The sequence below is a fragment of the Pelodiscus sinensis genome, chromosome 3 (genome assembly GCF_052426305.1).
Source record: "Pelodiscus sinensis isolate ZL-2025 chromosome 3, ASM5242630v1, whole genome shotgun sequence".
Lineage (NCBI taxonomy): Eukaryota > Metazoa > Chordata > Testudines > Trionychidae > Pelodiscus > Pelodiscus sinensis.
The window spans coordinates 1,572,285-1,600,268 of NC_143054.1; the positions used below are offsets into that span (position 1 = coordinate 1,572,285).

Consider the following 27,984-nt stretch of genomic DNA (forward strand, 5'->3'; position numbering starts at 1 on the left):
CCAGCTGGGGAAGGCAAGCCCAGCCCCGCCCCGCCCCTTCCACTCAAGGCCCTGCCACTTCCATCTGAGGCCATGCCCACTCCCAGCCTGATCCTTCTGGTCCCCGTGGAGAGCTGCAGCTGCCATGCTGTGGCCCTGGCCCAGCTCTCCTCAGTGGCCAGAGAAGCCAGGCTGCCGAGCTGCGGCCCCATCCCTCTCTGGCAGCTGGTTGCCACGCAGCAACTCGATGCCTCCCCAGTGGTTGGGAAAGCCGGGCTGCCATGTAGTGGCTCGATGCCTACGGGCAGGGAAATCTGGGCTGCCACACAGTGGCTCGATGCCTCCCTGGCAGGCGGGGAAAGCCGGGCTGCCTTCCTTGGCGGTGGCCCCAGCATTAGGTAGTTGGTCGTATAGTCAATTTTAGGAAGGCTCTGCCTTCCCTTGCCCACATTACTGATCACTCGTGGGAAAGGCCATAGTGGTCCATTTAGACCAACACTGTGAGAGGCTTAAAAATGAACAGAATAGGGCAGTTTATTAAGTGGTCCATCCACTGTCATCCACTTCTGGCTGCTGGGAGTGGATGACTGGGATAACTGAAGTATGGGATTGCATACCTGGTCATCTTGATTAATAGCCATTGAAGGACCTATCCTTCATTAACTTGGATAGGACAGCCCTTGGTGGGTAAAGAACAGGTTAGGAACTATTTAGAAAAACTAAACGTACACAAATCCATGGGTCCAGACTTAATGCACCCAAGGGTACTGAAGGAGTTGGCAAACGTCATTGAGGAGCCTTTGGCCATTATCTTTGAAAAGTCGTGGAGATCGGGCGAAATCCCGGATGATTGGAAAAAGGCAAATGTAGTGCCCATCTTCAAAAAAGGGAAGAAGGACGATCCAGGGAACTATAGGCCGGTCAGTCTTACCTCGGTTCCTGGAAAAATCATGGAAGGGATCCTAAAGGAATCCATTTTGAGACACTTGAATGAGAGGAAAGTGATCAGGAATAGTCAGCATGGATTCACAAAGGGCAAGTCGTGCTTGACCAATCTGATTAGCTTCTATGATGAGGTAACTGGCTCAGTGGACATGGGAAAGTCAGTGGATGTTATATACCTTGACTTTAGCAAGGCTTTTGATACGGTCTCCCACAATATTCTTGCCAGCAAGTTAAGGGAATGCGGATTGGATAAATGGACGGTAAGATGGATAGAAAGATGGCTAGAAGGCCGGGCCCAGCGGGTAGTGATCAACGGTTCGATGTCAGGATGGCGGTCGGTTTCTAGTGGAGTGCCCCAAGGTTCTGTTCTAGGACCGGTTTTGTTCAATATCTTTATTAATGACCTGGATGAGGGGATAGATTGCACCCTCAGCAAGTTTGCAGATGACACTAAGCTAGGGGGAGAGGTAGATACGCTTAAGGGCAGAGATAGGGTCCAGAGTGACTTAGACAAATTGGAGGATTGGGCCACTAGAAATCTCATGAGATTCAACAAAGACAAGTGTAGAGTCCTGCACTTGGGACGGAAGAATCCCAAGCATAGTTACAGGCTGGGGACCAACCTGTTAAGTAGTAGTTCTGCAGAAAAGGACCTGGGGGTTACAGTGGATGAGAAGCTCGATATGAGTCAACAGTGTGCCCTTGTAGCCAAGAAGGCTAATGGCATATTAGGCTGCATTAAGAGGAGCATTGCCAGCAGATCCAGAGATGTCATTATTCCCCTTTATTCGGCTTTGGTGAGGCCACATCTGGAGTACTGTGTCCAGTTCTGGGCCCCCCACTACAAAAAGGATGCGGATGCATTGGAGAGGGTCCAGCGGAGGGCAACCAAAATGATTAGGGGGCTGGAGCATATGACCTACGAGGAGAGGCTGAGGGACTTGGGTCTGTTTAGTCTGCAGAAGCGAAGAGTGAGGGGGGACTTGATAGCAGCCTTCAACTTCCTGAAGGGAGGTTCCAAAGAGGATGGAGAGAGGCTGTTCTCAGTAGTGACAGATGGCAGAACAAGGAGCAATGGTCTCAAGTTGTGGTGGGAGAGGTCCAGATTGGATATTAGGAAAAACTATTTTACTAGGAGGGTAGTGAAGCATTGGAATGGGTTACCTAGGGAAGTAGTGGAGTCTCCATCCCTAGAGGTGTTTAAGTCTCGGCTTGACAAAGCCCTGGCCGGGTTGATTTAGATGGGATTGGTCCTGCCTAGAGCGGAGGGCTGGACTTGACGACCTTCTGAGGTCTCTTCCAGTTCTGATTCTATGATAAGGGGATGGTTGGATGAAATAACATGATCTTGGTAACTAATTGACCATTCATTACCAGTTGGAAATAGGTCAATGGAGGGATGATAGGAGTTGCTATAGGGAACTTTCTGGGTGTCTGGCTGGTGAGTCTTGCCCCCATGCTCAGGGTTTAGCTGATCGCCATATTTGGGGTCAGGAAGGAATTTTCCTCCAGGGTAGATTGGCAGAGGCCCTGGAGGTTTTTCGCCTTCCTCTGTAGCATTGGGCACAGATCACAGCTGAAGGACTCTCTGCATGTTGGGGCCTTCAAAGTATTTGAAGGCTTCAATATCTGAGACATAGGTGAGAGGATTATTCTAAGAGGGGTGGGCGAGATTCTGTGGCCTGCACTGTGCAGGGGGTTAGACTAGATGATCATAATGGTCCCTTCTGACCTTAAAGTCTATAATAATAATAATAACTATAATAACTTATATACTTCTTTTTTTAACCCAGTTACACTTTTGGCCTTCTCAGCATCCCCTGGCAATGAGTTTGAAAGCTTGACTGTGTTGTGTGAAGAAGTCCTTCCTTACCATTGTTTAAAGCCTGCTGCCTATTAATTTCACTTGCTGACCCCTGGCTTGTTATGTGAAAGAGTTAAAGAAGACTTCTCATCACTTTCTCCACACTGTTCATGATTTTAGGGACCTCTTGCATATCTTTCCCCTTAATTGCCTTTTCTAAGATGGCACAACAAATGCAGAAGTGGGGGCTCACAAAAGCACCCCAAAACCTTGTCTCCACAGGCTTTGGTACAAAAAACTCCCTCAAAAATCCGAACACCTTGGCTGCGTCTAGACTGGCAAGTTTTTCCGCAAAAGCAGCTGATTTTGCAGAAAAACTTGCCAGCTGTCTACACTGACCACTTGAATTTCCACAAGAACGCTGACGATCTTATGTAAGATTATCAGTGTTCTTGCGGAAATACTATGCTGCTCCCATTTGGGCAAAAGCCCTCTTATGCAAATGCTTTTGCGCAAGAGGGCCAGTGTAGACAACGTGGTATTGTTTTGCAGAAAAAAGTCCCGATCACGAAAATGGCGATTGGGGCTTTCTTGTGCAAAACTGCGTCTAGATTGGCACGGATGCTTTTCCACAAAAAGTGCTTTTGCGGAAAAGTGTCCGTGCCAATCTAGATGCTCTTTTCCGCAAATGCTTTTAACTGAAAAACTTTTCCGTTAAAAGCATTTGCGGAAAATCATGCCAGTCTAGATGTGGCCCTGGACTTTGGGGAATATCCGCTGCCATCACCCAAGTAATTCCAAGAAAACCAGGGAAGAGATCACTTGGGAAACCTCCTCCCTCAAACCTCAGGGGCACCCCAAGCTCTTTTCTCCAAAAGAGCTCGAGAAAGAGACAAGAGGAAAAACAAGGTGCAGTCCGTGATAGCTGACCCCTCAGTCAAACAGACTGACCTTCCAGGGCACAACAATGAACCAATATCAGTTAATTAAAAAAAGAAACCAACTTTTATTACCAAAACAAAACTACAGTTGCAAGTATAATAAAGTGGCTAGATGAAAAAGAGCCACCAATTGATTTAGTTGCTCAGGGAAAAAAAAGTCTCTGGATTAGAAAGCTTCCATTACAAAAGAGAGAGAGAGAGAGAAACCACTTGTAACAGCTCAGACATCAATTCCAGTTTCCCAAACCAGAACACAATAAAACCTGACCAACTATCTAAACTTTGCCCTACTTACACATTGTGAGAAGTTTTTTCTTGGAGAGAGACGTGCCTCCCACCCCCCTGTTACTTGGAAGACAATGCTCTGACTCAGACAAAGGAGGGAAAACTAAAAAATTCCTCTGTCCCAGTTTGAAATCCCTACCTGCATTATTGTTGGCTGACCAGATACCTGGCTAGGGACAGAATTAACCCCTTAGTCACCAGGTGCTGGTCAGCACTCCTGATTATGACAGACAGTCACGGTCTTTTTAATCTCTCTTCTTGTATGAAAGCTGTTCTGTGCTCCTAATAATCTTAACTCTTTTTTTGGTGATAATTCCATTTCTAATGCTTCCTGGGGTTTTGTGTGTGCGTGTGTGTGTTTTTTTTTGGGGGGCGGGGGGTGGGTGTTAGGCCTTGGCTTTAACTATCTTCGGTAATTTTGTATTGCCTGCAAATTGTGGTGCCTTACTTTTTTACTTTTTTTCCAGACCATATTGAACAGCATAGGTCCTAATACAGCTCTGTGGGGGACCTTCTATTTACCTTTCTCCATTCTGAAAACTGATCATTTACTCCTACCTTTGTTTCCTGTCTTTTAACCAGTTGCTTATCCATAAGAGGACCTTTCCTCTTATCCTATGGTTGATGACTTTGCATAAGAGCCTTTGGTGAGGGACTGTGTTAAAGACTTGCTGGAAGTCCAAATACACTGGATCCATTGGATCACCCTTGTGCACTCCCTCAAAGAGTTCTAATAGATCTACTTGTATAAAGTCTATATTAGCTCTTCCCCAGTATCATGTGTGTTTGTCTGATAATTCTGTTCTTTACTGTAATTTCAGCTAGTTTGTCTGGAACAGACGTTATGTTTATTGGCCTGTAATTGCCACGATTGCGTCTGAAACTTTTTTAAAATCAGTGTTATAAGTGATTTTAGCTATCCTCCGCTGGAGCTTCTGGAATGGAAACTGATTGAAATTGTAGGTTACATGCCTGAGTTATTCACTCTGCAGTATTGTGACTGAGTTCCTTCTGAACTTACTGCTATTTAATTAATCAGTTTGTTCTGAAACATCCTCTGTTGACATCTCAGTCTGGGACAGTTCCTCCCATTTGTCACCTAAGAAGACTGGCTTGGGTGTGCAGTTCTTTCCCTTAGCCTCTGCAGTGAAGAAAGATGCAAAGCATTCATTTGCCATCCCTGCAGCAGCACTGTCTTCCTCAAGTGCTTCTTTATCCCTTTCCGTGGTCTAGCAACTCTACTGCAGTGGTCACCAAGCAGTCGATCGGGATCTACTGGTAGATCTTGGAGCCTCTGACAGGTGATTCTGACGGGTTTGGCCAAGTGGCTATTATCAAGTGCCGACACTTCAGCTGCCCCTCCCCCCACTGTTGCACATCTCCTACCCTTTGCCTTGGATCTGTCCCATCAGGAGCCTCCTGCTTGCTGTTCAGGGGAAGGGGAGGAGGGCGCTGATGTCAAGGTGCCTCCTCTCCTGCTTTGTATCCTGAGGCGTGGCCTCAGAGAAGGGGCACAAAGGAGGCGGGGCCAGGGTATTTGGGTTTCTGGTAGATCTTGGATTGCAGTTACATTCAAAAAGTGATCTCACTCATAGAAAGCTTGGAGACCACTGCTCTACTGCCTGATTGGCAAGCTTCCTGTTGTGGATACACTTACATGAATTTTGCTGTATGTATTCGTAGAGCGTAGTTCTTCAACTTCTTGCGTGGCCTTTATCATTATACTTTCACACATGACTTGTCAGAGTTTATCCTTCTTTCTATTTTCCTCACTAGGATTTGACTTTCAATTTTGAAGGGATGATGTTTTGCTTCTGAACACCTTATTATCTTTGCTGTTTAGCTATGGTGGCAAACTTTGGTCCTTTTGCTGGTTTTTTAAATTTGGGGATTATGTTTAGTGTGATATCTACTACAGTGTTTTTATATAGTCTCCATGCAGTCTGCAGGCATTCTACCTTTTGACTGCTACATTTGCTTCTTGACCAGATCCTGTGTTGCACATAGGACCAAATAAAAAAATTGCTTCTCCCTCTGTGTGTTCCAGAACATGATGCCCCAAGCAGTCATTTGTCTAGAAATTTTATTTCTGCATCCCAGTCAGTATAGGGATAGGTGAACTTCCCCATTTTTATTAGGCTTTGTTTTTTGTAGTCTCTCTAATAACCCTGAGTACTTAGCAGAGACTATCGCCATCCTGTCATACATAGTATATCCCATCTGCTGTACCTTACTGTTAATCACAGTATGTCTGTGCAGAGATGCCATGCAATAGTGTAATTAAGATTTTTACTTTGTTGCTGCTCTTTCTCTTATGTAATGCCACTTCCCCACCAGTATGACCTACAGTAAAACTCCAATAGTTCAGCATCCAATAATCCGGCACTCCTGATAGTCCGGCATCAAAATGGCAAGAGCCTAGTGAGTGAACTTCGGCAAAAAATGAATCACAAGGTAACAGCACCAGCAGCTGAACTGAGCAAGAAGGGTAAAAAAGGTTTAAAAAACTAAAACATTACAGTATAGTGTGTACAGTATGTACAATAAAAAGGGTTAGGAACACTTTATATGCAGTATATAATGTATACAGTATATATATAACCAGCATATAGTACCTCCTGATAGCCCGTCATATCTGATAATCCAGCACCGCCTTGTCCCATAGGTTCCGGATTATCGGAAGTCTACTGTACTATGTCATTCCTATGTATTTTGTACCCTGGTATTACTGGATCTTATTGTTTTTATTCCACCGTGTTTCCATGACGCTTATTACATGGATATCCTCATTTAATGCCAGGCATACTAGTTCAGTCATCTTAATGTATAGACTTCTGGCATTGGTATAAAAGCATTTGTGCATTTTGTTAGTATGTCATTGTCCAATGGAATGCTGGTGAGGGCCAGGGTGAGGAGGCAGCAGGGGACTGTGGAGGGTGCCCCAGAAGACCCAGAGGATGAGGCACATGTATCTTTTGCACCTTTACCTGGAGGAGCTGGTTGAAAAATCTCCTCTTTATCCTCCCTGGCAAACCTGAGGAGGATCGTGGGATGCAGCCAGAAGCAGGACCTGAGGCTGGTAAGTTACAATGGACTCCTGCTCTCCCTGTTCACATTCCCTCTTGCTTTGGTGTTCCATTGTTGGTTTTAAGCCCTGTCCCTACTTTGCTCACCCTTGCAAGACACTGCTGTCAATAAATGGTTTCTGATGAGCATAGTAGTACCTTAAGCCATGTCTTAAAAACAGATTGTCAGAGAAAAATCACTTTGCCCCATGTGTGTGTTTCTCTGTGAACAGTCAGCAGCAGTGATCCTGGGGCTGCGTGAGCTAGGGAAAGGGAGCAGGTGGATTTACCAAGTTCCTGGTTGAGTATAGGACAATTGTAAAAATTGTCAAAAATGATGTTTTTATCTAGATAATAACAATTGTCTTTCACCCCTTGGAGGATTACATTACCTTTATCATGCAGCCAATCTTACCACCCTCTTGCCAATCTGAGCTATGGGGAACAGGTGCAAGGCAGAGGCACTGGGCGGGGCTGAAGGATCACCTGTGGGGTGGTGCTGCTGCACAGCTTAGAGGGACACTGGTGCAAGGTTTGAGGTGGAAGGGGAGGGCTATGGAAGAGGAAGGGAACTCTTTCAGAGAAAGGTAGGCCCAGCAGTACTTTCTCCCTTGGAAGATTGCAGAGTTTGTCCTGTCCCTGTCTGTGGCATCTCGCCTCGCACACACACAGGCATGCTGCGCAAGCGGAAGGAAATGGGGGGGGGGGGAGAGAGAGAGAAGAATCCATCTGGCAGGTGGATAAACTCAGCATGGTGTCCCTTTGCAGTGGAGAAGTGAGGTGCTTCTGGTGCTGGTCTGAAATTTCAGGCAAGGAAATTCAGTTACAGCATCTTTCTTTCCTTATTCATTTCACTGCTGTTTGGCCCGGGGCGGGATTTTCTGGTGATGCTAAGAGTGTGGATGCTGCTGCTCACTGCTTACATCAGAGAATATAGTCAGTTTCCGTTGAATTGCTTCCTGTATATTTCATCAGATGTCTGGTATAGCGGAAACTCCAGCTGGGTTTTGAGGTTCAGGGGCAGTGCAGCAAATCTGCTTGGTCCACCTTCAGAGCTATCCAGATCCCTCCATTCAGCAATATCTAGAGGGGTGACCGTTAGCGGAAAAGTCTTTTGCATAGATTCTGGATCTTCTCCACGGGCCTGCAAACCATCTCTCTTGTGTTCTGGTTCCTATTCACAAGCTGGCCAGCCTTTAAAGAAGAAATTATATAATGATGATATAGCCTCCGAAAGGAACTGTTCCCCTCCTCCCCTGTCCCTCTGCTCTGAGACACCTATGAAAAATTGAAATATTTTAAAACCTCCCTGGTCTGGCACCCGGCCTGGATGAAGGATTTTGCCAGACCAAGGGTGGTCATTTCTGGCCCCCCTGCCACCAGTCCACTCCAGCCCTGGACCTACTGTTGCCCTCCCACCTGGCTGCCCCCTCTCACTGGCCTCCCCGCTGCCCTATCACCTCTGCACACTGGGATCCTCGCTGCCTCTGCTCGCCGGCTCCCGCTGCTGCACCAGGCAGCCCTGTCACCTGTGCGCTTATCAAACTCCTGCTGCAGTACCTGGGAGCCTCACTGCTTCTGCGCTCCAGGTTCCTGCTGCCGCTCTGGGAAGCCCCATAGCCTCTGTGCCAGGCTTCTGCTGCTGCACGGTGGGTTCCCGCAGCAGTGCCGGGAAGCACCCCTGCCACACATGGCTCCTGCTGCCCTGCCAGCTTGAAGGGCTCCCTGGCACTAGCCCTCCACTGGGACTCTCTGGTCCCGGTTAAGAGATTTTCAGCCTGTACGTTTTTCTTCTCCATATGTAGCCTCTGCTCTTCTTCCTGGGATACAAAGTAGGGATGTTACATTTCGATTAATCAGCTAATTGAGTAGTCGATGGAATTTCCATCGACTAGTCGATAAGGGGGGCACTCGCTATCCCACTGTGCCTCTCCCTTTGAAATGTACAAGAGCTGCTTCGGTCTCCACTCGCACCATTTCCCTGCTGTGCCTCTGCCTCCCCTGTCCTCCTGCCACAGAGCCAGCTCCCCCCAGCACCAGCTCCTGTTCTCCTCCCTCCCCCCCTGGTGCCTCTGATACAGAGGCAGCAAAGTGGGGGGAAGCGACTAGTCAAGTAGTGACTCCACTGCCCGGTAACCCTACGCTTATTGGGTAGTCGATTAGTTTCTTACATCTCTCATACAAAGGAGTTGTGTGAGAAACATGGATAATCTAATAGTTGCATTAATGGAATGATGAACTATGGCCTTCTGTAGCAAAGTTATTTATGTAAAGGGGCTGTCTCAGCTTCTTCCAAAGTGGGAAAATGCTTTGTCTTTGTATTGGCAAAGATCTTCTGAGAGGGAATCGTTTTTGTCAGGAGGGCAGGCACTGCACCCCAGAGACAGATGGAGAAGGATCCTGGAATAGCTCCTCAGAAGGACGGGCAGGAGGAATAAGGAGCAGGCAGAGTTCTTCAGGGCACGAGAGGATTGGGCTCCCCAGTAAGACAGAGTACTGGTGAACTGGTTCATGGAACAAGAGGCAAGCCATAGGAGACACTCAAAGAGCTGGTGGTCGTATGTGTTTAGGGTCTACATGCTCCTGTTGCCTCTGCACATGTCTGTTAACAACCACGGCTACCTCTTTCTCCAGCTGCCACCCAGAGGACCTAACCTCCAAGTGACCAGAAGGAGACCATGGTGCTTCCAAGATTGCTAGGACCACACCCTCTACTGGTACCCAAAACCCCTTTTCCAGGAGATACATGAAACATCCAGGAGGAGAAAGATGAACCTGCAGGGGCCCCTGAAACCTACCAACTGCTTACCACCAGCTCCTGTGCAGAAGCTGTTCCTGGTTCTTCCAAAGAATAATTTCCCCTTTGCTGTTCCCCTCTTTGTCAGGGGGAAGGCAAAAAGACTGGTTCCAAGTCATTGACATTTGGCTGGTGTTCATGCATTCAGTCCCATTATATTTTAAATGCTGTTTGTTTACATTTCCTTTTTACAATGTATTAGTAACCCATTCCATGTAGCACTTTTAATAGATGTTATTGTTTTCTTGATTTGTGTCCCAAGTACAATGAACTTTTAGCTTTGGGATCGGTCCCCATGATTCACAGCATGTGAACTGAAGAAGTGTAACTTTCTGGTGCCATTATGCTGCAAGTTCTTTTCTCTGTCCATATCCTTCTTCCTCCTTTCAGAAATATCTGAAGTCCTAAGTATCCATGCACATGATGGGGAAATGCAGTTAGTGCTCTGTGCATAGAGAAGTTGTTAGTTGTTGGTGCAACAGAACATGCAGCCTAAATGCTCTGGTCCTGGAGATTTGGTGTAAATTCCTCTTTTGGCTCCATAAAGGTCCGTTTTATCATTCAGAAGTTTCTTGTTCTAAAGCCACTTCTGGCTTTATAATGTGTCAGTCGTGCCTTTCACTATATGAGCTACATTATTTGTAATTCACCATCACATTTTTGGCCAAATTCCACCTATCGTGCTGAACTGCATAGTGGTTTGTCCTGTAATAAGGAGGAGGAGCAGAACCCCACATCATTGTGTCATTGTTCTGTCTTCCATCCAGCAGTGAGGGCTGACATAATAAGGAACTGCAGTTGAGAGATCTGTGAAGGCTGGGAACAGTATCAGAAACACAGAGCAAAGCACTTTCTAGAGTGTCTGCCTGTTTGCACAGAGCCCTGGGACACCACCACTGCAATGAGAACACTAATTATCAGTGTGGATGTGTCCAAACACACATACCTAGCATTCTGTTTGTGTCCAAATAGCATCTGCTCTTCCTCCTGGTATGTGGACTTATGTGGACACTTAGAATCGGTATGGAGAGCATGCACAAGCATGCACATGTCCTGTGATCAAGTATGAATGCCAGTGTAGATATAACTGACAAAACTTAACAGAAAAATGCTTTAAAGATTTATTTTTCATTTCTCCTTCAAGAGCTTAGAAAATTCCAAATCTGTATTAGTCATTCAAAAAGACACAACTTCTTTTTCTGTTGTATAACACTGTTTCTGAAGTGAAATACCGACAAAGAACTCCTTCCTTCCTGAAAACAATTTTTCCTTGTGTGTTGGAAATTATTTTCCTATTGGTTTTATTAACATTTATCATGACTCATTTTCCGTACATGCACTCCTTTATTAGTTCAAACACCATGTTGTGTTGATTACACTTAATGTACACACATAAGTGCGCATATATGCCTGTATTCTGTATGGTAGCAACAATACAGTCAGAAGCCTTGGTCCACATACTCACAACTAGTTCAAGCCCAGAAGATACCTTCCCATCATGATACAACTCTAGCAAAGTAAGTAAAAACAATGGGAAAGAACACCTGGACAATGTTGTTTTTACACACTATAACAAACAAGTCATCTCATTGCTGGTTATTGTACCTTAGCTGAAACCAGAGGAGAGAGTTTTAGTGCAGAACCTGCCTCCTGACTTTAAGACAAGATTTCATGGCCAGAGCACTTTCTTCTTAAGGTTTTCTTTTCATCTTGTTTAGTATATTTCTCTTTAACTACAATCTACACATTTATTTATACTGAACTAAAAAGTGAATTATTTACTGCACTTGGTGCCTAGTTAATCATATTTTCTTTATTTCCATTTCCTCAACCCAAAAGTTGAGAGAATGCTAGTATTTTTAAGGGCCACTACAAACCCTTAACATAAGTAACTCTTATTTGTCATGATCTCATCCTTTTACGTGCGTTAGACCAGGCATTCTCAAACTTCATTGCACTGTGTCCTCCTGACAGCAAGAATGATTACGTGACCCCAGGCGGGGAGACTGAAGACTCCGCCTCCCCAGGTCTTGCCACCGCGAGCAGAAGTACCAAGGACCAGGCCCCACTTCCGCAGGTGGTGGGACCAGAGTGGAAGCCCAAGGTCTGTAACTTGAGCCAAGGCGGGCCCAGGGCAGAAGCACTCAGATTTTGGCTTTGGCCTTGGTCCCAGATCCCAGGCAGTGGGGCTCTGGCTTTGGATTCAGCCCCAGCAAGTCTGTCAGCCCTTGCAGTCCCATTAAAATGAAATTGAGACCCACTTTGGGTTCTGAGACATCTGATTAGAATATGATTATGGAGTCATTGCTGCTACCAGTGATATAATTGAAGTGAATCTTTTACAAAGTGTCAAAAAGGGTCAATAGAAAGGGGTAAGTAGCTTGCAGGATAAATGGCCAAGAGGGACATGTTAGAAAAATATGTGAATGGTAATTAGGGCTCTTCTATGCTAGGTAGGCTAGAACAGGGGTGGCCAACCAGTTAAGAGACCAAGAGCCAAAATAGCTGTGAATAGTAGTGCAAAGAGCTATGTATTAGATATTTATTTTATATATCTATAAATCACATATATATTTGTTTATATATCTATCTTTAAGGTACCCCAACCTCCCTTCTCTAATCCAGTGCACCCACCCTTCCCCCAGAACTAGGCACCCCCCCACCCCCGCTCTAACCCAATGCACATACCCCTCTCCCAGAGCCAGGCATCCCCAGCCCCCTGTGTAACCCAATGCACCCACCCTCCCCCAGACTCAGGCACCCCCAGCCCCTTGCTCTAACCCAGTGCACATACCCCTCCTCCAGAGCCAGGCAGCCCCCCTCCCCCGCTCTAACCCAATGCCCTCCCTTCCTCTAGAGCTGGGTAGCCCCAGATTCTTTTAACACCCTGGGTCTCACCCAGGCTCTGGGATGTGCGCGCAGAGCAGCCATGAACTGTCCAGGCACCCGGCTCCAAAAGACAGTCAAATGTTACCTTAAAGGCAGATGCTGTCACCCCCGCCCTAAATCCCAGACATTTTTTTGTATTTTAAAAAAGCTGGATGGATGGTAGTTTAACATGGGCAAACGATGACATGTCTGGGAAAAACTGGACATATGGTAACCCTAAAGAGCTGCATTTCTGTGAGCAATTTGGCTGCCCTGGGCTAGAACTTTGAAATGCAAGCCTGTATTGCTAGGAAATAAGATGTGATGCTAATTGTCTGTGTTCTTAGATGTTAACCATGTGAACAGACAGTCCCTGTCCATCACTATAGCTATTGATTCAGTAATCAAAAGGAAATATTAATTAGACGACTTTGTGCGTGAAATAATGTCATTGTCTATGCCCCTTTAAAGTTTATTACAAACTGCTTAATGGATAAATTACCTTATGTTAATCCATGTAGCTAATTATCAGTGATGTAGGAAATAGATCCACTTCAGGGTCTCCATGATTCTATATTGTTGGCCTGAGGACTCCATGCTGACAGAAGGCCTGGAACTGGTAAAGATGTATGGGGTCCTGATTCGTTTATCTCAGTCCTGTTGAATGCTTCATGCGAAGAATGATTAAGTCTTAAGATTGAGCTTTCCAGTTCCATTTGGATCACCCTGAATATGAACATTGGACTGTAACCTATGGACTAATTCTGAAAGAACTGTTTGCAACTACAAATCTCATCATCTCTACTACTGTGAATCTGATCTCAGACCTGTACTCATGTCTGTCTGTATACTGATCTTTTAACCAATACACTCACCCTTTTTTTAATACATTTCAATATTGTTGTTAAGAATTGGCTGTAAACATGTATTTGGGTACGATCTGAAATATTCATTAACTTGGGAGGTAATGTGTCCAGTCCTTTGACAGTGGTAGCAGCCTTCAACTACCTGAAGGGAGGTTCCAAAGAGGATAGAGAGAAGCTGTTCTCAGTAGTGACAGATGGCAGAACAAGGAGCAATGGGCTCAAGTTGCTGTGGAGGAGGTCTAGATTGGATATTGGAAAAAACTACTGTGTTTTAGCGTATATAACTCACGGGTTATGCAAAGTTTTACAATCCCGCGCTGCCCCCCCCCCCCTTGCCCCCTCCTTATGGGCTGTACCCGTCCGCGTGTTATACAAGTTTTGGGGTTTTTTTTACTGAAAGTAAAGGAAGATAAGAATGACTCTTACTTGATGAAAGCAGCATATTTTAATTTAATAATAGAGGAAGTGATGTTAAAATACATTAAAAGTTAGAACTTTACTGTGCAACTAGTAAAAGAATAAATATATGGTAAAACAGTTTAAAAAAGCCATCCTCGCATAGTCATAAAATACAGAAGTTCATTCATTCTGATTACTACAATCAGCGCCAGCATCCTCCTCCTCAGCGTCTGAGTTTTCAAAACCGTCAAAACTTTTGTCATAGTCGCTGTCTTGAAAAACATCCATTAAATCTATAACCAAGCCTAGGTGAGCTTCAGTGACCGTCGAGGTCTGTGGTGCCGAATCAGAATCGCTGTCGTAGTCGGATTCGGAGCTAAAAGTCAATGTCAGGAAGAATTTCACATTTATGCAACCCATTGTGAATAGTAGCCAGTTTTATTCTGTCCCAAGCAGCCAAAACCTATTTGCAAAATTCCACGTAAGTTGCACGGCGCTGTCGACCTGCCGGAGTGAATGTGTGCTCCCCATTTGTCATCCAATTGTTCCATTCCGCTCAGGTGAAGTACTTGAATGGGTGGCTGACAGCCACAACAAGTTGTTGCAACTTGCAGGTCAGTCCACCTGGAACTATGGGGCTATGTGCACCCACGGCGTCGATAAGTTTCTGAACTGACGTTTCTTTGTGGGTGGCCAAAGAATCTAAAACCAGCAGAGATTTAGGATTTAAAAAAAAAAAAAAAAAACAACCCTTTTCATGCCCGAAAGCAGCTATCTGTCCACGTCATCATAACACCTGTGTTCATTCAGCCCTTTTTGTTACAAACCACACAAACGCCAGCCAGCAGTTTTTCTCTAGGCATTGTTACCCTCTTAAAAAGCACCATTGGTTTTAATTTATCACCATTTGCTGTGCATGCCAACACTACAGTAAAACAGGTGCGACCATGACCGGTGGTTGCTACACAGACTGTTTTTGATCTAGTTTCCACAACAGACTGAGTAGCGGGTATCTCAAATGACATGGGAACCTCATCCATGTTAATAATGTTGCTTGGTTTCAAGCCCAGCTGGTGAATTCTCTATGTACAAAAGTTTTAAAATCATCCATTTTTTGTTCCCATTTGTCAGGAAGCCGTTGGCCAGCAGATGTCCATGCACGAACTGACAGATTGTTTCTCTGCATTAATTTGTACACCCAATTTCTGTTCCACAGCCATAAGTCGAGCCTTGAGCTGTATGGCTACCGTTGACACTGCCCGTGTCCTCTCTCTGTGCACGAACCCACTTCAACAGGTTTTCTTCCAGATTTGGCCACTTGGCTTTCTTTCTGCGGCACACTCTTTTCCTAGGGTGTAATTTCTCAAGCTCTGCTTCTTCTTTTCTCCACTCCCGAACAGACTTTTCGTTGACAGAGTATTTTCTCCCTGCCGCTTTGTTTCCATTGTCCTTTGCATATGTCACAACACACAATTTAAAATCGGCTGTGTAGGATTTGCGCTTAGGCATATTTAAAAAGTTTTAAATTGTAAATACTTTTTTAAAATTCAGTACAAGGTTATAGCATACTTACTGCTCAGTATCATCAGCTGTGGTACATTAACACTTCATTACAGGTGCTGTTCATTAATAGAACCTGTGGTTCATCTCCTACGGGCTATACAGGTGCGCTGGTTATCTAAGACTTTTTTTTACACAATCAAGAAAAACTGCAGGTTATGCACGGGTGCAGGCAATACACTTGCACGGATTATCTACGCTAATTTATGGTGTTTCCCTAGGAAGGTGGTGAAGTACTGGAATGGGTTACCTAGAGAGGTGGTGGAATCCATCTTTAGAGGTTTTTGAGGCCTGGCTTGACAAAGTCCTGGCTCGGATTATTTAGTTGGGGTTGGTCCTGCTTGAGCGGTGGCGGGGGTTGGACTCGATGACTCCTGAGGTCTCTTTCCCCTATGATTCTAAGGCCATCATTTATTTGTACGCTAGTGTCCTAGAAGTGGATCTCTTGTGTGGATTGGTCCAGGTTAAGATTAACGGTGGGGTGGAAATTGTTGACATCCCTGTGGAATTCTTCAAGGGTCTCCTTCCTGTGGGTCCATATAATGAAAATGTCATCAGTATAGTGTAAGTTGAGGAGAGGTTCTAGGGGACAGGAGCTGAGGAAACGTTCTAAGCTACTACAAGGCTAATTATATTAGCTAGCAGCGGCAATTAGCCCCCCCGTGCTGCTATATCTAAGAGCATCATCTCCCGCCTGCTCCCTCCTCCTGCTTGTAAACATGTCACAGTGGAACTTTCAGTGGTTATACGTTTGCAAAAATAAAGACATTTTAATATCACTAATATTAACTTGTTATCTATGTGGTGTTTCTACGGGTACATCTACACTAGCCCCCTAGTTCGAACTAGGGAGGCTAATGAGAGCGACCGAAATTGCTAATGAAGCACGGGATATAAATATAAATATCCCGTGCTTGATTAGCATATTCCTGGCCGGTCGCCATTTTGGAAACTGACTAGCCTGAAGTAACTGCCCGCGTTTACACGCGGCAGAGAAGTGGGATTCTGAGATAAACCCCTTAGTTCGAATTAACTGTTAAACCCCATTCTATGAGGAGTAACAGTTAATTTGAACTAAGGGGTTTATCTCGGAACCCCGCTTGTCTGCCGCATGTAGACGTGGGCAGTTACTTTGGGCTAGTCAGTTTCCAAAATGGCGACCGGCTGGGAATATGCTAATCAAACATGGGATATTTAAATCCCGCGCTTCATTAGCAATTTTGGTTGCCCTCATTAGCCTCCCTAGTTCAAACTAGGGAGCTAGTGTAGACGTATCCTAAGAGTAAATCTGGACATTATATAAATAAGTCAATTTCTCTCTTTACTTTTAGTTCATCTTGTTGATATCTGGAATATGATTGAAGCTTTCCGAGACAATGGCCTTAATACATTGGATCACAACACAGAGATCAATGTTTCTCGACTAGAAACAATAATTTCATCCATCTACTACCAGCTAAATAAACGCCTTCCTTCTACTCACCAGATCAGTGTGGAGCAATCCATTAGCCTTCTCCTCAACTTTATGATAGCAGCATATGACAGGTTAGTACATATGTAAATGATTCCAGTTACATTTGTAAATGATTTCATTTATTTGGGTATACCCTGCTAAAGGCTGAAGCTAAATTTCATAAAGTGGAGCAGATTGCACATCTTTAATATAGTGCTGTCATGTTCAGAGATTTACATATCACAGCAAGCGATACACCTTTAAAATCTTATTCTAGAGGAAGATGCATGGCTGCCTGCTGGGACTTGTATGCCTCTGCAGGCCATATGTTGGGATTCAAGATAAAGGGCAACGATGCTGTGCTTTTAAGTTATAAGAGGAAGCTGTATATCAAATTTGGTGGCCTTAGCTTTTACCGTTTAGGAGTTCTTGAATAGACACACAGATGGACAGACAAACTGTCTCAATTATATACAGGCAGTCCCCGGGTTACATGGATCCGACTTACATTGGATCCCTACTTACAAACGGGGTGAGGCAACCCCGCACTAGCTGCTTCCCCCCAGCAGACCAGGGAGATGAGAAGCTAGCGCCCCCCCCCCCCCAGCAGACCAGGGAGACACGGAGCAGCTTTTCTCAGCAGACACCTCAGCTTGAGAATAAAGGACTGAGGGAAGTGAGGTGTGGGAGAATAAAACTGAGCTCTGGAGAAATGTTTGGCTAGAGTTTCCCCTACAATATGTACCAGTTCCGACTTACATACAAATTCAACTTAAGAACAAACCTACAGTGCCTATCTTGTACGTAACCCGGGGACTGCCTGTAGTAGATCAAATAATGGCCGAGTTGTTAGTGTTTGAATTCTATCTTAGTGGATGAGAAAAAGTCTGAGCCATAGCTGTGTTAGTCTGTAACTTTAAAAACAGTGAGCCAGTCCTGTGATACCTTAAAAGAGACTAACAATTGTATTACATCATGAGCTTTTCTGGGTAGAACCCACTTCATCGGATGAGTTGGAGTGGAAATGACAGAATCCAGAGTATATACAGCAGCAAAAGAAGTTACCTATCAGTTGTAGAACCAGTGTTAAGGAAGTTAATTAAGGTGGGTGTATCTCAATCATATAGCATTTGATGTGGAGATGCGAATATCATAGGCAGGGAAGATGCCTTGGTACTACATTAACCAGTTTAAGATCTTTATTCAAGGCTAAGTTGATAGCATTTAACTTGTAAATGAATTCCAGTTCAGCTGTCTCCCTCTGTAATCAGGTGATAATTTTTTTTGTAGAACAATAGCTACTTTTAAATCACATTATTAAATGTCCAGGAAGGTTAAACTGTTCTCTTACAGGTTCACATGTGTTACCATTCTTGATGTCTTATTTGTGTCCATTTATCCTTTGGTGCAGAGACTGTCCAGTCTGGCCAATATCCATGACGGAGGGGCATTGCTGGCACTTTAGTGGATGTGGAGATGCATGAGCCCCTGATGTTGTGGCTTATGTGGTTAGTTCCTGTTATGGTGTCGCTTGCATAGATATGTGGACAGAGTTGGCAATGGGGTTTGTTGGAGAGAGAGGCTCCTGGGGAAGTGTGTATGTGGTGTGGTGTGTGGCTGCTGGTAAGTATATGCTTTAGGTCTGTAGGCGAGGACTGGCCTGTCTCCCAAGGTCTGTGAGAATGAGGGAATCATTTTCCAGGATAGGTTGTAGATTGTCAGTGATGCGCTGGAGGGGTTTAAGCTGGGGCCTGTACGTGATGACCAGTTGTCTTGTGTTTTCCTTGTTGGGTCTGTCCTGAAGTAAGTGACTTCTAGGTACTCATCTGGCTCTGTCAGTCTGTTTCCTTTCTTCCCCAAGTGGGTATTTCAGTTTTAAGAATGCTTGATAAAGATCTTGTAAGGGTTTGTCTCTGCAGGATTGGAGATCTGGTTGTTTCTTAGCACTTGGCTCCAACTCATCTGATGAAGTGCATTTTACCCACGAAAGCTCGTGGCCCAATACATTTGTTAGTCTCTAAGGTGCCACAGGACTGCTCGTTGTTTTCAATGGATGAGACTGTGTATTAGAGAAGCACATAAACTTGTGGGTATTCCACTTCCTAAAGGGATTAGATCCCATTCTGTCCGTGCAAAGGCACCCACTATCGGTTTATTAAACGTTCTTCTTGAAGAGATTTATAGAACAGCTACATGGAATTCAGTTCACTCTTTTACTAAGCACTGCTCATTAGCCCTAGAGACTAGGTTGGATGCTAAGTTTGATAAGGCTATAATCATTGTTGAGTTAAGACTGTGTATCTCACCATTCTGGGATTGGTGGGCTGCTTATTAGCCTATCCAATGAATGGCAACGTTTAACTGGTTAACTAATTAAGTCAGACTTTATGTCCCTAGTTGGGACAGTCATTATTAGTTCTACCCGAGTTGTGTTTTGAGGCCTCTCTTGATGATTCCTGCAACGGAGGACTCGAAACTAAGACGGACCTTTCGCCTAGTGCCCATAAAACCTGCTTGTAAAGGACCTGTAGTCCTTGTTGAGGAGAAGTCCCTTTGGATCTGATGTGTACTTTTTGGTGGAGAACCTTTTCATAGGTAAAGACGAAGATCATCTCTCTTTATAGTTATCCATCTTCTTCCAACTGTTCAAGGGGTACGATCCCTACAGTAATGCCATTAACTCTGGTTAGAAGCTCTGCTACCATCATCATCTCTGGCCAACACCTCTGATCTGCACTCTGAGCACAGGGATTAGGTCACATCTCTACAGGATGATTCTGGGACACAGACATGATGTCCCCAGATAACATGGGTTATTGATCTCTTGCCAGAGTTGTCTTCAAAAGAGTTCCACAGTGTAGTGGCTAGGGCCCTATTGCTGCAGCCGCATGTGTCCCAGTAGTAATGTGAAGGCATCTACAGTCCAGATTAAAAAGGAAGATAATGCTCTCTGTCCAGAAGGGGACAGCTAGCATCCCTTTTCACCATGCTTAAACGGGCAAAAGATGGTTTTAAACCAGGTGTCCCAGTTTCGTTTCTGTTGCTAACTCTCCTGCAAATGCATTGGTTATCATAGCAATGTCTCTGAGAACTTCATTCTCTGCCCCTCCCGTTAGGAAACCCAAAAGCTTGGTTGCCATTTGCAGAAAGTCACCTCTGCATATTGAGTTAGCAAGCTATGTAGCTTCTTCCTTTTCTTGACCAATTGCCATATATTCAACAGAAGTAGGCTAAGGAGGGTGCCCAAAGGGGTAAAAATCCCCAAAAACTTGTGTTCAGCCCCTGAGGGTAGCATATAGCATTTTTGATGCAGTGGCAAGATTTATAGCCTCTTCTCAGACATTTATGGTTAAACTTTTTGTAGTGTTTCTGTGGATGTCCAGTTCAAAATCTGTGATCTTTATTTCGAGGAAGAATGTTCAGCAATAAAATGGATAAAACCTTACAGCACACTAAAGAGGCGAGGTCAGCCATGGGACCTGTATGGCTGACTCAACCTTCCCGTCAAAAAGGAGGTTTTCTCTTTGAAGTGTTGAGTACCAAGAAATGTCTGCTATCTTCCTTTGCACAGGTGAAATGCCAGCCTCGGAGGCAGCCTCTTCAACAATCTGCTAAGAGACAATACAGAAATAAAACAAGATGACTAAAATGTTTTTCTGGAAGCAGCTGCTCTCTTCAGCCTTCCCAGCCTCTGTTTTGGTGGGTTGGCTGGGAATACAGAATCACATCTATTTAATTTTCTTCCTTTAGAAATCACTTGGTCCATTTCCTACCATTTTGGGGACAGAGCATCTGATAATGGGATCCTGCATATCATCCAGAATTACTGTCCTCAATCCCCCTTTCCTCTTCTGCAGTCCATCTAGAATCTTATTTCCAGAACAGATGAGGTCTCCTCTCTAGAAGGAAATAATTGAAGGGGACTCACGTTTCCTCTTCCCCTTGTTATACTGTCTTACATTTTCTGAGTTTCTGTAAGAAACCTGTAAAGTATTATCCATAGCACACATTGTGGCATAGATAATTCAGTCAATCTTTTTATTTTGGAGTAAAGTGCTCAGAATTTATGTATTGCTTATCCATACTTCTATACATGCTCTTGTTACTCCTTATTTTTGTTCAACTACTAGTAAATTAAGTATATACTAAACTGCACCCTAACAATGGCTTTATCCAGAGATCACTGTTCTATAGCCTGTGCAATCATCTGTTATTGTATGTTGTTTGTGTTTCATCTTTTTGTAGAGCATTTTGTTTTTATAAGAGTTATTTTTGCATAGCACATTGTGCTGAATAAAATCTTTCTGTTGTTTTTATAAAGAATTAGTATAATTTTTTCTCATGCTGACATTAGGAAATGGTTGCCTGATTGTCCCATCTGTTCCTGAAAGTACAGCAGCCTAGGTGGCCTTAATTAGAAAAACAACTATCTATGTTTGTTCCTATTCTGTGCAGAATATTCAGAATATCTTGTTACCTAACTTAAAAACCAACGAAAAGTCTGTTAGGACTTTAAAGACTGACAAAACATGTAGATGGTGATATGAGCTTTCATGGGCACAGCCCACTCCTTCAGATGACCATAGTGTTGGATGTGCAGAACCAAAAATAAATAGGGAAGGGTTGGGGGAGGAGGCAGTGGGAATATAAATATGAAAGTGAAAGCTGAGCAGTATGTAGCAGGCAAAACTGATCTAAAGACTAGATAGTTAAAAGAAGCAGACAAGAACCATTAGTTAGCACGCTTCCTCTCTAATTGCTAACACCTGATTCTACACAGATAAAGAACCATTGGCACTTTCATTGGTTGTTTGCATGGCAGGGTGTTGCCCTGTACTTGCCCTTTAAAGGGCTGAGACCTGGAGTCAGGAGGAAGCCCAGCTGAGGCAGCTAAGGAGGGCCCAGCTGGAGGCCATATAGAGCAGCTCCTGGGAGGAGGAGAGGGACCTGCCTGCCTGCAGTGAGGGAGGCTTCGGCCTAGCAAACCCAGGCTACCTGGCCTGAGGCCCTAGGAGCTGCAAGGAGGCAGTCATGGAGGGTGGGGCTCCCATGGAGGCAGCCCTAAAAGGCTGGGCTGCAAGGAGGCAGCTGCAGTAGGCTGGGGGAGTTTGAGCCAGGGAAGCCCCAGGCCATAAGTCCGCAAGGCAGGGTTGCAGGAGGCAACCGGGCAGGCGGAGTGGGAGAAGAACTGGGGGCCCTAGGGAGTAGGGAGGACCTTGGAGGAGGAGCGGAGGAGGAACCCCTGGAAGGGAGTGCAGATCAAGACCGGAGTGTCACTGCTGGAGGGCAGTGCCGTGAAGAGAATACCTCACCCAAAGGGGGCGCGTCGGCGTTGGAGCAGCCGGTTACTTCCCCACAAGCCACCCCGAGGGAAGAAGCCGTGCTGTGAGTCAACCCGCTACAGTTGGTTGATAATGTCCCAGCCATCCAGTATCTCGATTCAGACCATTGGCATGAGAATTAAATTTGTGAATGAATTGTAGTTCCAACCCTTCCCTGTGTATTTGGCTTTTGGAATTGGTCTGTAACAAAACAGCAACTTGAATATCTCTTAATGAATGACCTGGCAGATTAAATTGTTCACCAACAGGTTTCTGTATGTTCTCTTTACGGATATCTGATTTGTGTCCATTGATTCTTTCCCATAGGGACTGTTCAGTTTGTCCAATATATTTTGCAGTGAGGCATTGCTGGCATTTGATGGCATACATCATGTTACTGGATGTGCGTAGCACAAATTACGTATCTTATTTTTAATCTATTTCGAAATGGCTTATTTTGAAATTTGGCACATCTACACAGCTATTTCAAGCCATCCTTTAACCCTCATGCAATGAGGATTACCAGGATGGCAAAATAGTGCACCAGTTATTTTGAAAAATATTTTGAAATAACGGGCGGCTTGTGTAGATCCGGGGTAGCTATTTCAGGATACTTCTGGTATCCCTGTTAAATAGTTTTTATAAAGCATAGCCCTTACAGGAAGGCATAAAGGCACATTTCTTCTGACCCTTACATATTTTTGTTCTTATTCCATATAGTAATTATTTGTCATGTATTTTATTTTGCAGTGAGGGCCATGGGAAGTTGACAGTATTTTCCGTTAAAGCTATGTTAGCAACCATGTGTGGTGGGAAAATACAAGACAAACTAAGATGTAAGTACAGTCAAATAAATGTATCCATTCCTTGAAATTTTCTATTTCCACCATTAGTCACACGCACTTTATATTTAATAGTTAAATTTTGGAAAATTAGCTGCATTTTTCTTGCTCATCCAGCAATTGAATTATTGGAATGAATCTTTTTATGTCAGTTTAGTTTTTCTGCTAATGCATGCCATCTACTGGCTACAAAAGATAATCAATTTAGCTTATATATATATATATATATATAGTAAACTTCCAATAATCTGGCACCTTTAGGACCCAGGGGGTGCCGGATTATCAGATTTGCTGGACTATCGGAAGCGGGGGCTATGAGGGGTCTGGGGTGGGGGATGCCACCCCAGACCCCTCATAGCCCCCCCTTCCGATAGTCTGGCTCTGCCCCAGGCGTCCCTGATTCAGCTGCTGCAGGGCACCTGGGGTGCTGCCTGGTTGGTCCGGTAGCGCCGACCCTTGGTGCGGCGAGACTAACCCGGTAGCACCCCAGCTGCTCTTGGGGACGCCTGGGGCAGAGCAGCTGGGGGGCTGCCAGGTTGGTCCCGCAGTGCTGCTCCTCGGCGCTACTGGACCAACCCGGCAGCACCCCAGCTTCTGTGCCCCAGGTGTCCCCAAGTTAAGCCGCTGCTGATACTGATCAGTGGCTGACTCCAGGAAGCCCGAGGCAGAGCTGCTCTGCCTCGGGCTTCCTGGAATCAGCTCCTGATCAGTTTCAGCAGCAGCTGACTTGGTGAAACCTGGGACAGAGCAGTTGGCGCTGTGGGACCAACCCGGCAGCACCCCAAGGGTTGGCGCTACCAGACCAACCCGGCAGCGCCCCAGCTGATCTGCCCCAGGCTTCCTGGAGTCAGCCGCTGGTCAGTTTCAGCAGTGGCTGAATCAGGACGCCTGGGGCAGAGCAGCTGGGGGGCTTCCGGGTTGATCCCACAGTGCCGAGGAGCGGCGCTACTGGACCAACCCGGCAGCACTCCAGCTGCTCTACCCCAGGCGTCCCCAAGTCAGTCGCTGCTGAAACTAACCAGCGGCTGACTCCAGATGTCTGGGACAGAGCAGCTGGGGCGCTGCCGGGTTGGTCTGGTAGCGCCAACCCTTGGTGCTGTGGGACCAACCTGGCAGCACCCCAACTGCTCTGTCCCAGGTGTCGCCAAGTCAGCTGCTGCTGAAACTGATCAGGAGCTGATTCCAGGAAGCCCGGAGCAGAGCAGCTCTGCCTCGGGCTTCATGGAGTCAGCCGCTGATCAGTTTCAGCAGCGGCTGAATCAGGGACAGCTGAGGTGCTGCCGGATTAGTCCTGCAGCCCAGAGGGGCAGCGCTATGGGACCAATCCGGCAGTGCCCCAGCTGCTCTGCCCCAGCTTCCCTGATTCAGCCGCTGGTCAGTTTTAGCAGCGGCTGAATCGGGGAAGCTGGGGGCAGAGCAGCTCCAATGGTCCGGCTGCCCGGAGCACTTCCGGACCATCAGAGTTTTAGTGTGTGTGTGTGTGAGAGTGAGAGAGAGAGAGAGAGAGAGAGAGAGAGACCGAGACCGAGACCGAGACCGACCCAGACCATTAGTAGCACTCAAGAAGCTTAATCTCCCAGTACTCAGGACAATGATATGTAAATAGTCAGCCTAGAGTAAGGTTGGTCCTACCAAGACATGTGGCCAGGTCAGCTGATGCTGGAACCCATTTTGGATGCTGTACCAGTGACATTGCAATGACTGGAAGTGGGAAAAGTTGAGGAGCCCTGCCTTTGGCAAAAGGGGACATAAAGATGGGAAACCAAACAACAGAGGCTGCTGCCAAATGCCAGGAGTGTCTGGCTCAGGAGAACAGTGTGGTGGGGCCACAGAGGACAGGTAGGCAGGCTCAGTGGTATTTCAGCACATCAAATGACAGTCTCGAGGGAATCTCTGACCAAACCTGTCTCAACATCAATATGAGATAGCTATAGCACTTGGCCTGAGGTTTAAGAATCAGACGCGCCTGCCAAAATCTGAGAGACAAGGTGTGGAACGTGCTGTCAGACGTCTTAAGAGCAAGACTCAAATGCAGAAGCTACAGATTCTGAATCACCAAAAAAGAAAGCAGGCTCCTGTTGCTGGAAAAGGAATGTGTGTCAGTCCCGCTACTTCGGATTGCTATCAAGCAGAGGCGGTCCACAGCATGGGAGCATGTCCTCTGGCATGATGGTCAGAGCGTGAAGGGGCACATACATGTTTAGAAGGGGTTGGCAGCCTACGGCACGTGTGCCACTTGTGGCAGTGAGCCAATTGAGTGACTCATGCAGTGGGAGCTCAGCTCCCGCCCCCTGCAGCAGGGAGCCCTGTGCCCGGTGTGCAGCTGCAGAACCAGCTCCAGAGGCAGACGGGGAGGTGCAGATTTGGCTGTGCACGAGCGGCCGGTGCTCTCCCCCTTCTTCGCCCACCTCCTTGCAGAGCTGTGCAGCAGTGAGCCCGGGGAAGCAGCGGAGCTGCTGGTATTGGTGGTGGTGGGTGCATGAGGGCTCAGCCAGGTAATTCCTCTGGTAGCCATGGCTGCAGCTGCTCCTCCAGCAGCTGGTTCCAGGGCTTGCATGGCAGACCAAGGCTGTTCTGGGAGCTGCAGCTGGAGCTGGAGCCGGAGCCGGGCCGAGGTGAAGACTGTCTCTGCTGGGGCAGCCTCATCACAGCCTCTGTTCCGGCTTTGGGGCAGCCACGTGGCCCGGCATGAGGAGCTGTGTGGCAGGTGGCTGCTTTGGGGCCCAGAGCTGCTCCAGGGGGAGCCAACTCGCATGGAGGAGCGGGGCTGCCGCGCCACATGGCGGAACGGAGCTGCTCCAGGGGAGGCTAGGCTGCATGGAGAAGTGGGGTGCCCCCAAGCTGGCTGCTGCGGGCAGGCTGGAGCTGGACTGGGGTGCAGTGGCCACGGGGAGTAGAGGGGCTTGCTCTGGGATCCTGTCTTCCTTCAGAGGAGGATGGGGATGCGGAGCCGCCTTCCAACCCCTCCGCTGCCTTTGTCTGGGAGTCTCGTCCCTGCCTCCTCCAGCCTCCCACTCTCCACCCTGTTGCACAACTCCAGCGCTGCAGCCTGGGTGCTCCCCACTCCACTCACCTCTGTTTTTGCCTCGTGGTGCCCTCAGCATAGAATCCTAGAGCTAGAAGAGACCACAGAAGGCCGAGTCCAGCCCCCTGCCCAAGGCAGGACCAACACCGAACCCAGCCAGGGCTTTGTCAAGCTGAGACGTAAACACCTCTAGGGATGGAGACTCCACCATTGCCCCAGGGAACCCAGCCCAGCACTTCCCACCCGCCTAGGGAAATAGTTTTTCCTAATAGCCAACCTAGACCTCCCGTACTGTAACGTGAGACCGTTGCTCCCTGTTCTGCCATCTGTCACTGCTGGTACCAGCCTCTTTGAAACCCCCTGCAGAGAGTTGAAGGCTGCTATCAAATCCCCCCTCACCCTTCTCTTCTGCAGACTAAACAGACCCAAATCCCTCAGTCTCTCCTCGTAGGTCATGTGCTCCAGCCCCCTCAACATTTTGGTTGCTTTCTGCTGGACCTTCTCCAGTGTGTCCACATCCTTTCTATAGTGGGGGGCCCACAGCTGGACACAATATTCCAGATGTGGCCTCCCCAGAGCCGAATAAAGGGGAATAATCACTTCACTAGATCTGCTGGCAATGCTCCTCCTAATGCGCCCCAATATGCCAGTAGCCTTCTTGGCTACAAGGACACAATGCTGACTCATCTCCAGCTTCTCATCCACTTTAGCAGGTGGGCTAAAGACAGCACTGAAGTCACATGCAGCCACCAGCACTGGCAGGAGGCCGAGGGAGTCATGGACCAGACCCCCATGGGACCCCACCTCCAGCAGGGCTGAACCCCTCCAGAGGCTCCCACCCCTGCCTTGCCCATTTCCCTGAAATCCACCCCACACCAAGCCACCCCCCAGCCTGTGCTGGTAATTCATCATCGCACCCCCTGCAAGATTGGAGCCAGCGCCGGCTTCCTGGTGGGAGGAAGCCCTGAAGCTCTGTGCCACATCCAGCTTCTGGCGAAGCACTCGCGTTGCTCCTCCCCTCCCTGCCAGTGTGGAGCCCCAGGGCAGGAGGCCAAGAGAGAGCCCCTCCCCCCCCCATCCCGGGACAGTGGTGCAGCCCAGGCCAGAAGAGGTAAATCTTGGCACGCCGCTTTGGGAGGGTCGCTGACCCCTCGCTTAGAATATCTGGCACATCAATACCGTGCAGTGCAGGCTATAGCCGTGCGGCGTGAATACCTCTTCTTACAGATAGTGATAGAAATGTAGCCGTGTTAGTCTGGGGTAGCTGAAGCAAAATGCAGGACAATGTAGCACTTTAAAGACTAACAAGATGCTTTATTAGATGATGAGCTTTCGTGGGACAGACCCACTTCCTCAGATCAAATAGTGGAAGAAAATAGTCACAACCATATATACCAAAGGATACAATTAAAAAAAATGAACAAATATGAAAAGGACAAATCACATTTCAGGACAGGAGGGGGATGCGGGGGGGGGGGGGGGGGAGGAAGTCTCTGTCAGTGGGATTAGAGCAGATGCGGTTGTATCGAAGGGCTTGGCTATAGACGATGGATCGTGTGGTGTGTTCTGGATGGGAGCTGGAAGCATGTAGGTAACTGTATGAGTCGGTGGGTTTTCTGTAGAGAGTGGTGTCTAATTTTCCATTGTTGATTTGTACTGTGGTGTCCAGGAACCTGTCCCACACATTATCAATAAACTACAGCCTATACTGGAACAGGATACCATACTCCAAGAGGCTCTGGGAGACAGACCCATAGTCTCCTATAGACAACCACCTAACCTCAAGATGATTCTTACCAACAACCACAGGACATACCACACTAATACCAACCCT

General features: G+C 46.6%; 1 protein-coding gene across 13 annotated transcripts in view; it reads left to right on the forward strand.

The window, feature by feature from the left end:
- DTNB (dystrobrevin beta) overlaps positions 1-27,984 on the forward strand; it is a 321,996-nt gene that overhangs the window by 30,676 nt on the left and 263,336 nt on the right. For 11 of the 13 annotated variants that reach the window (XM_075923216.2, XM_075923210.2, XM_075923214.2 and 8 more), the window contains 2 exons: positions 16,841-17,054; positions 23,034-23,119. In XM_075923216.2, the coding sequence (XP_075779331.1) occupies positions 16,841-17,054; positions 23,034-23,119 (300 nt within the window). Of the gene's footprint in view, positions 1-16,840; positions 17,055-18,452; positions 22,348-23,033; positions 23,120-27,984 lie in introns of those variants that run through there. The other 2 variants (XM_075923218.2, XM_075923221.2) reach the window with 2 other exon arrangements.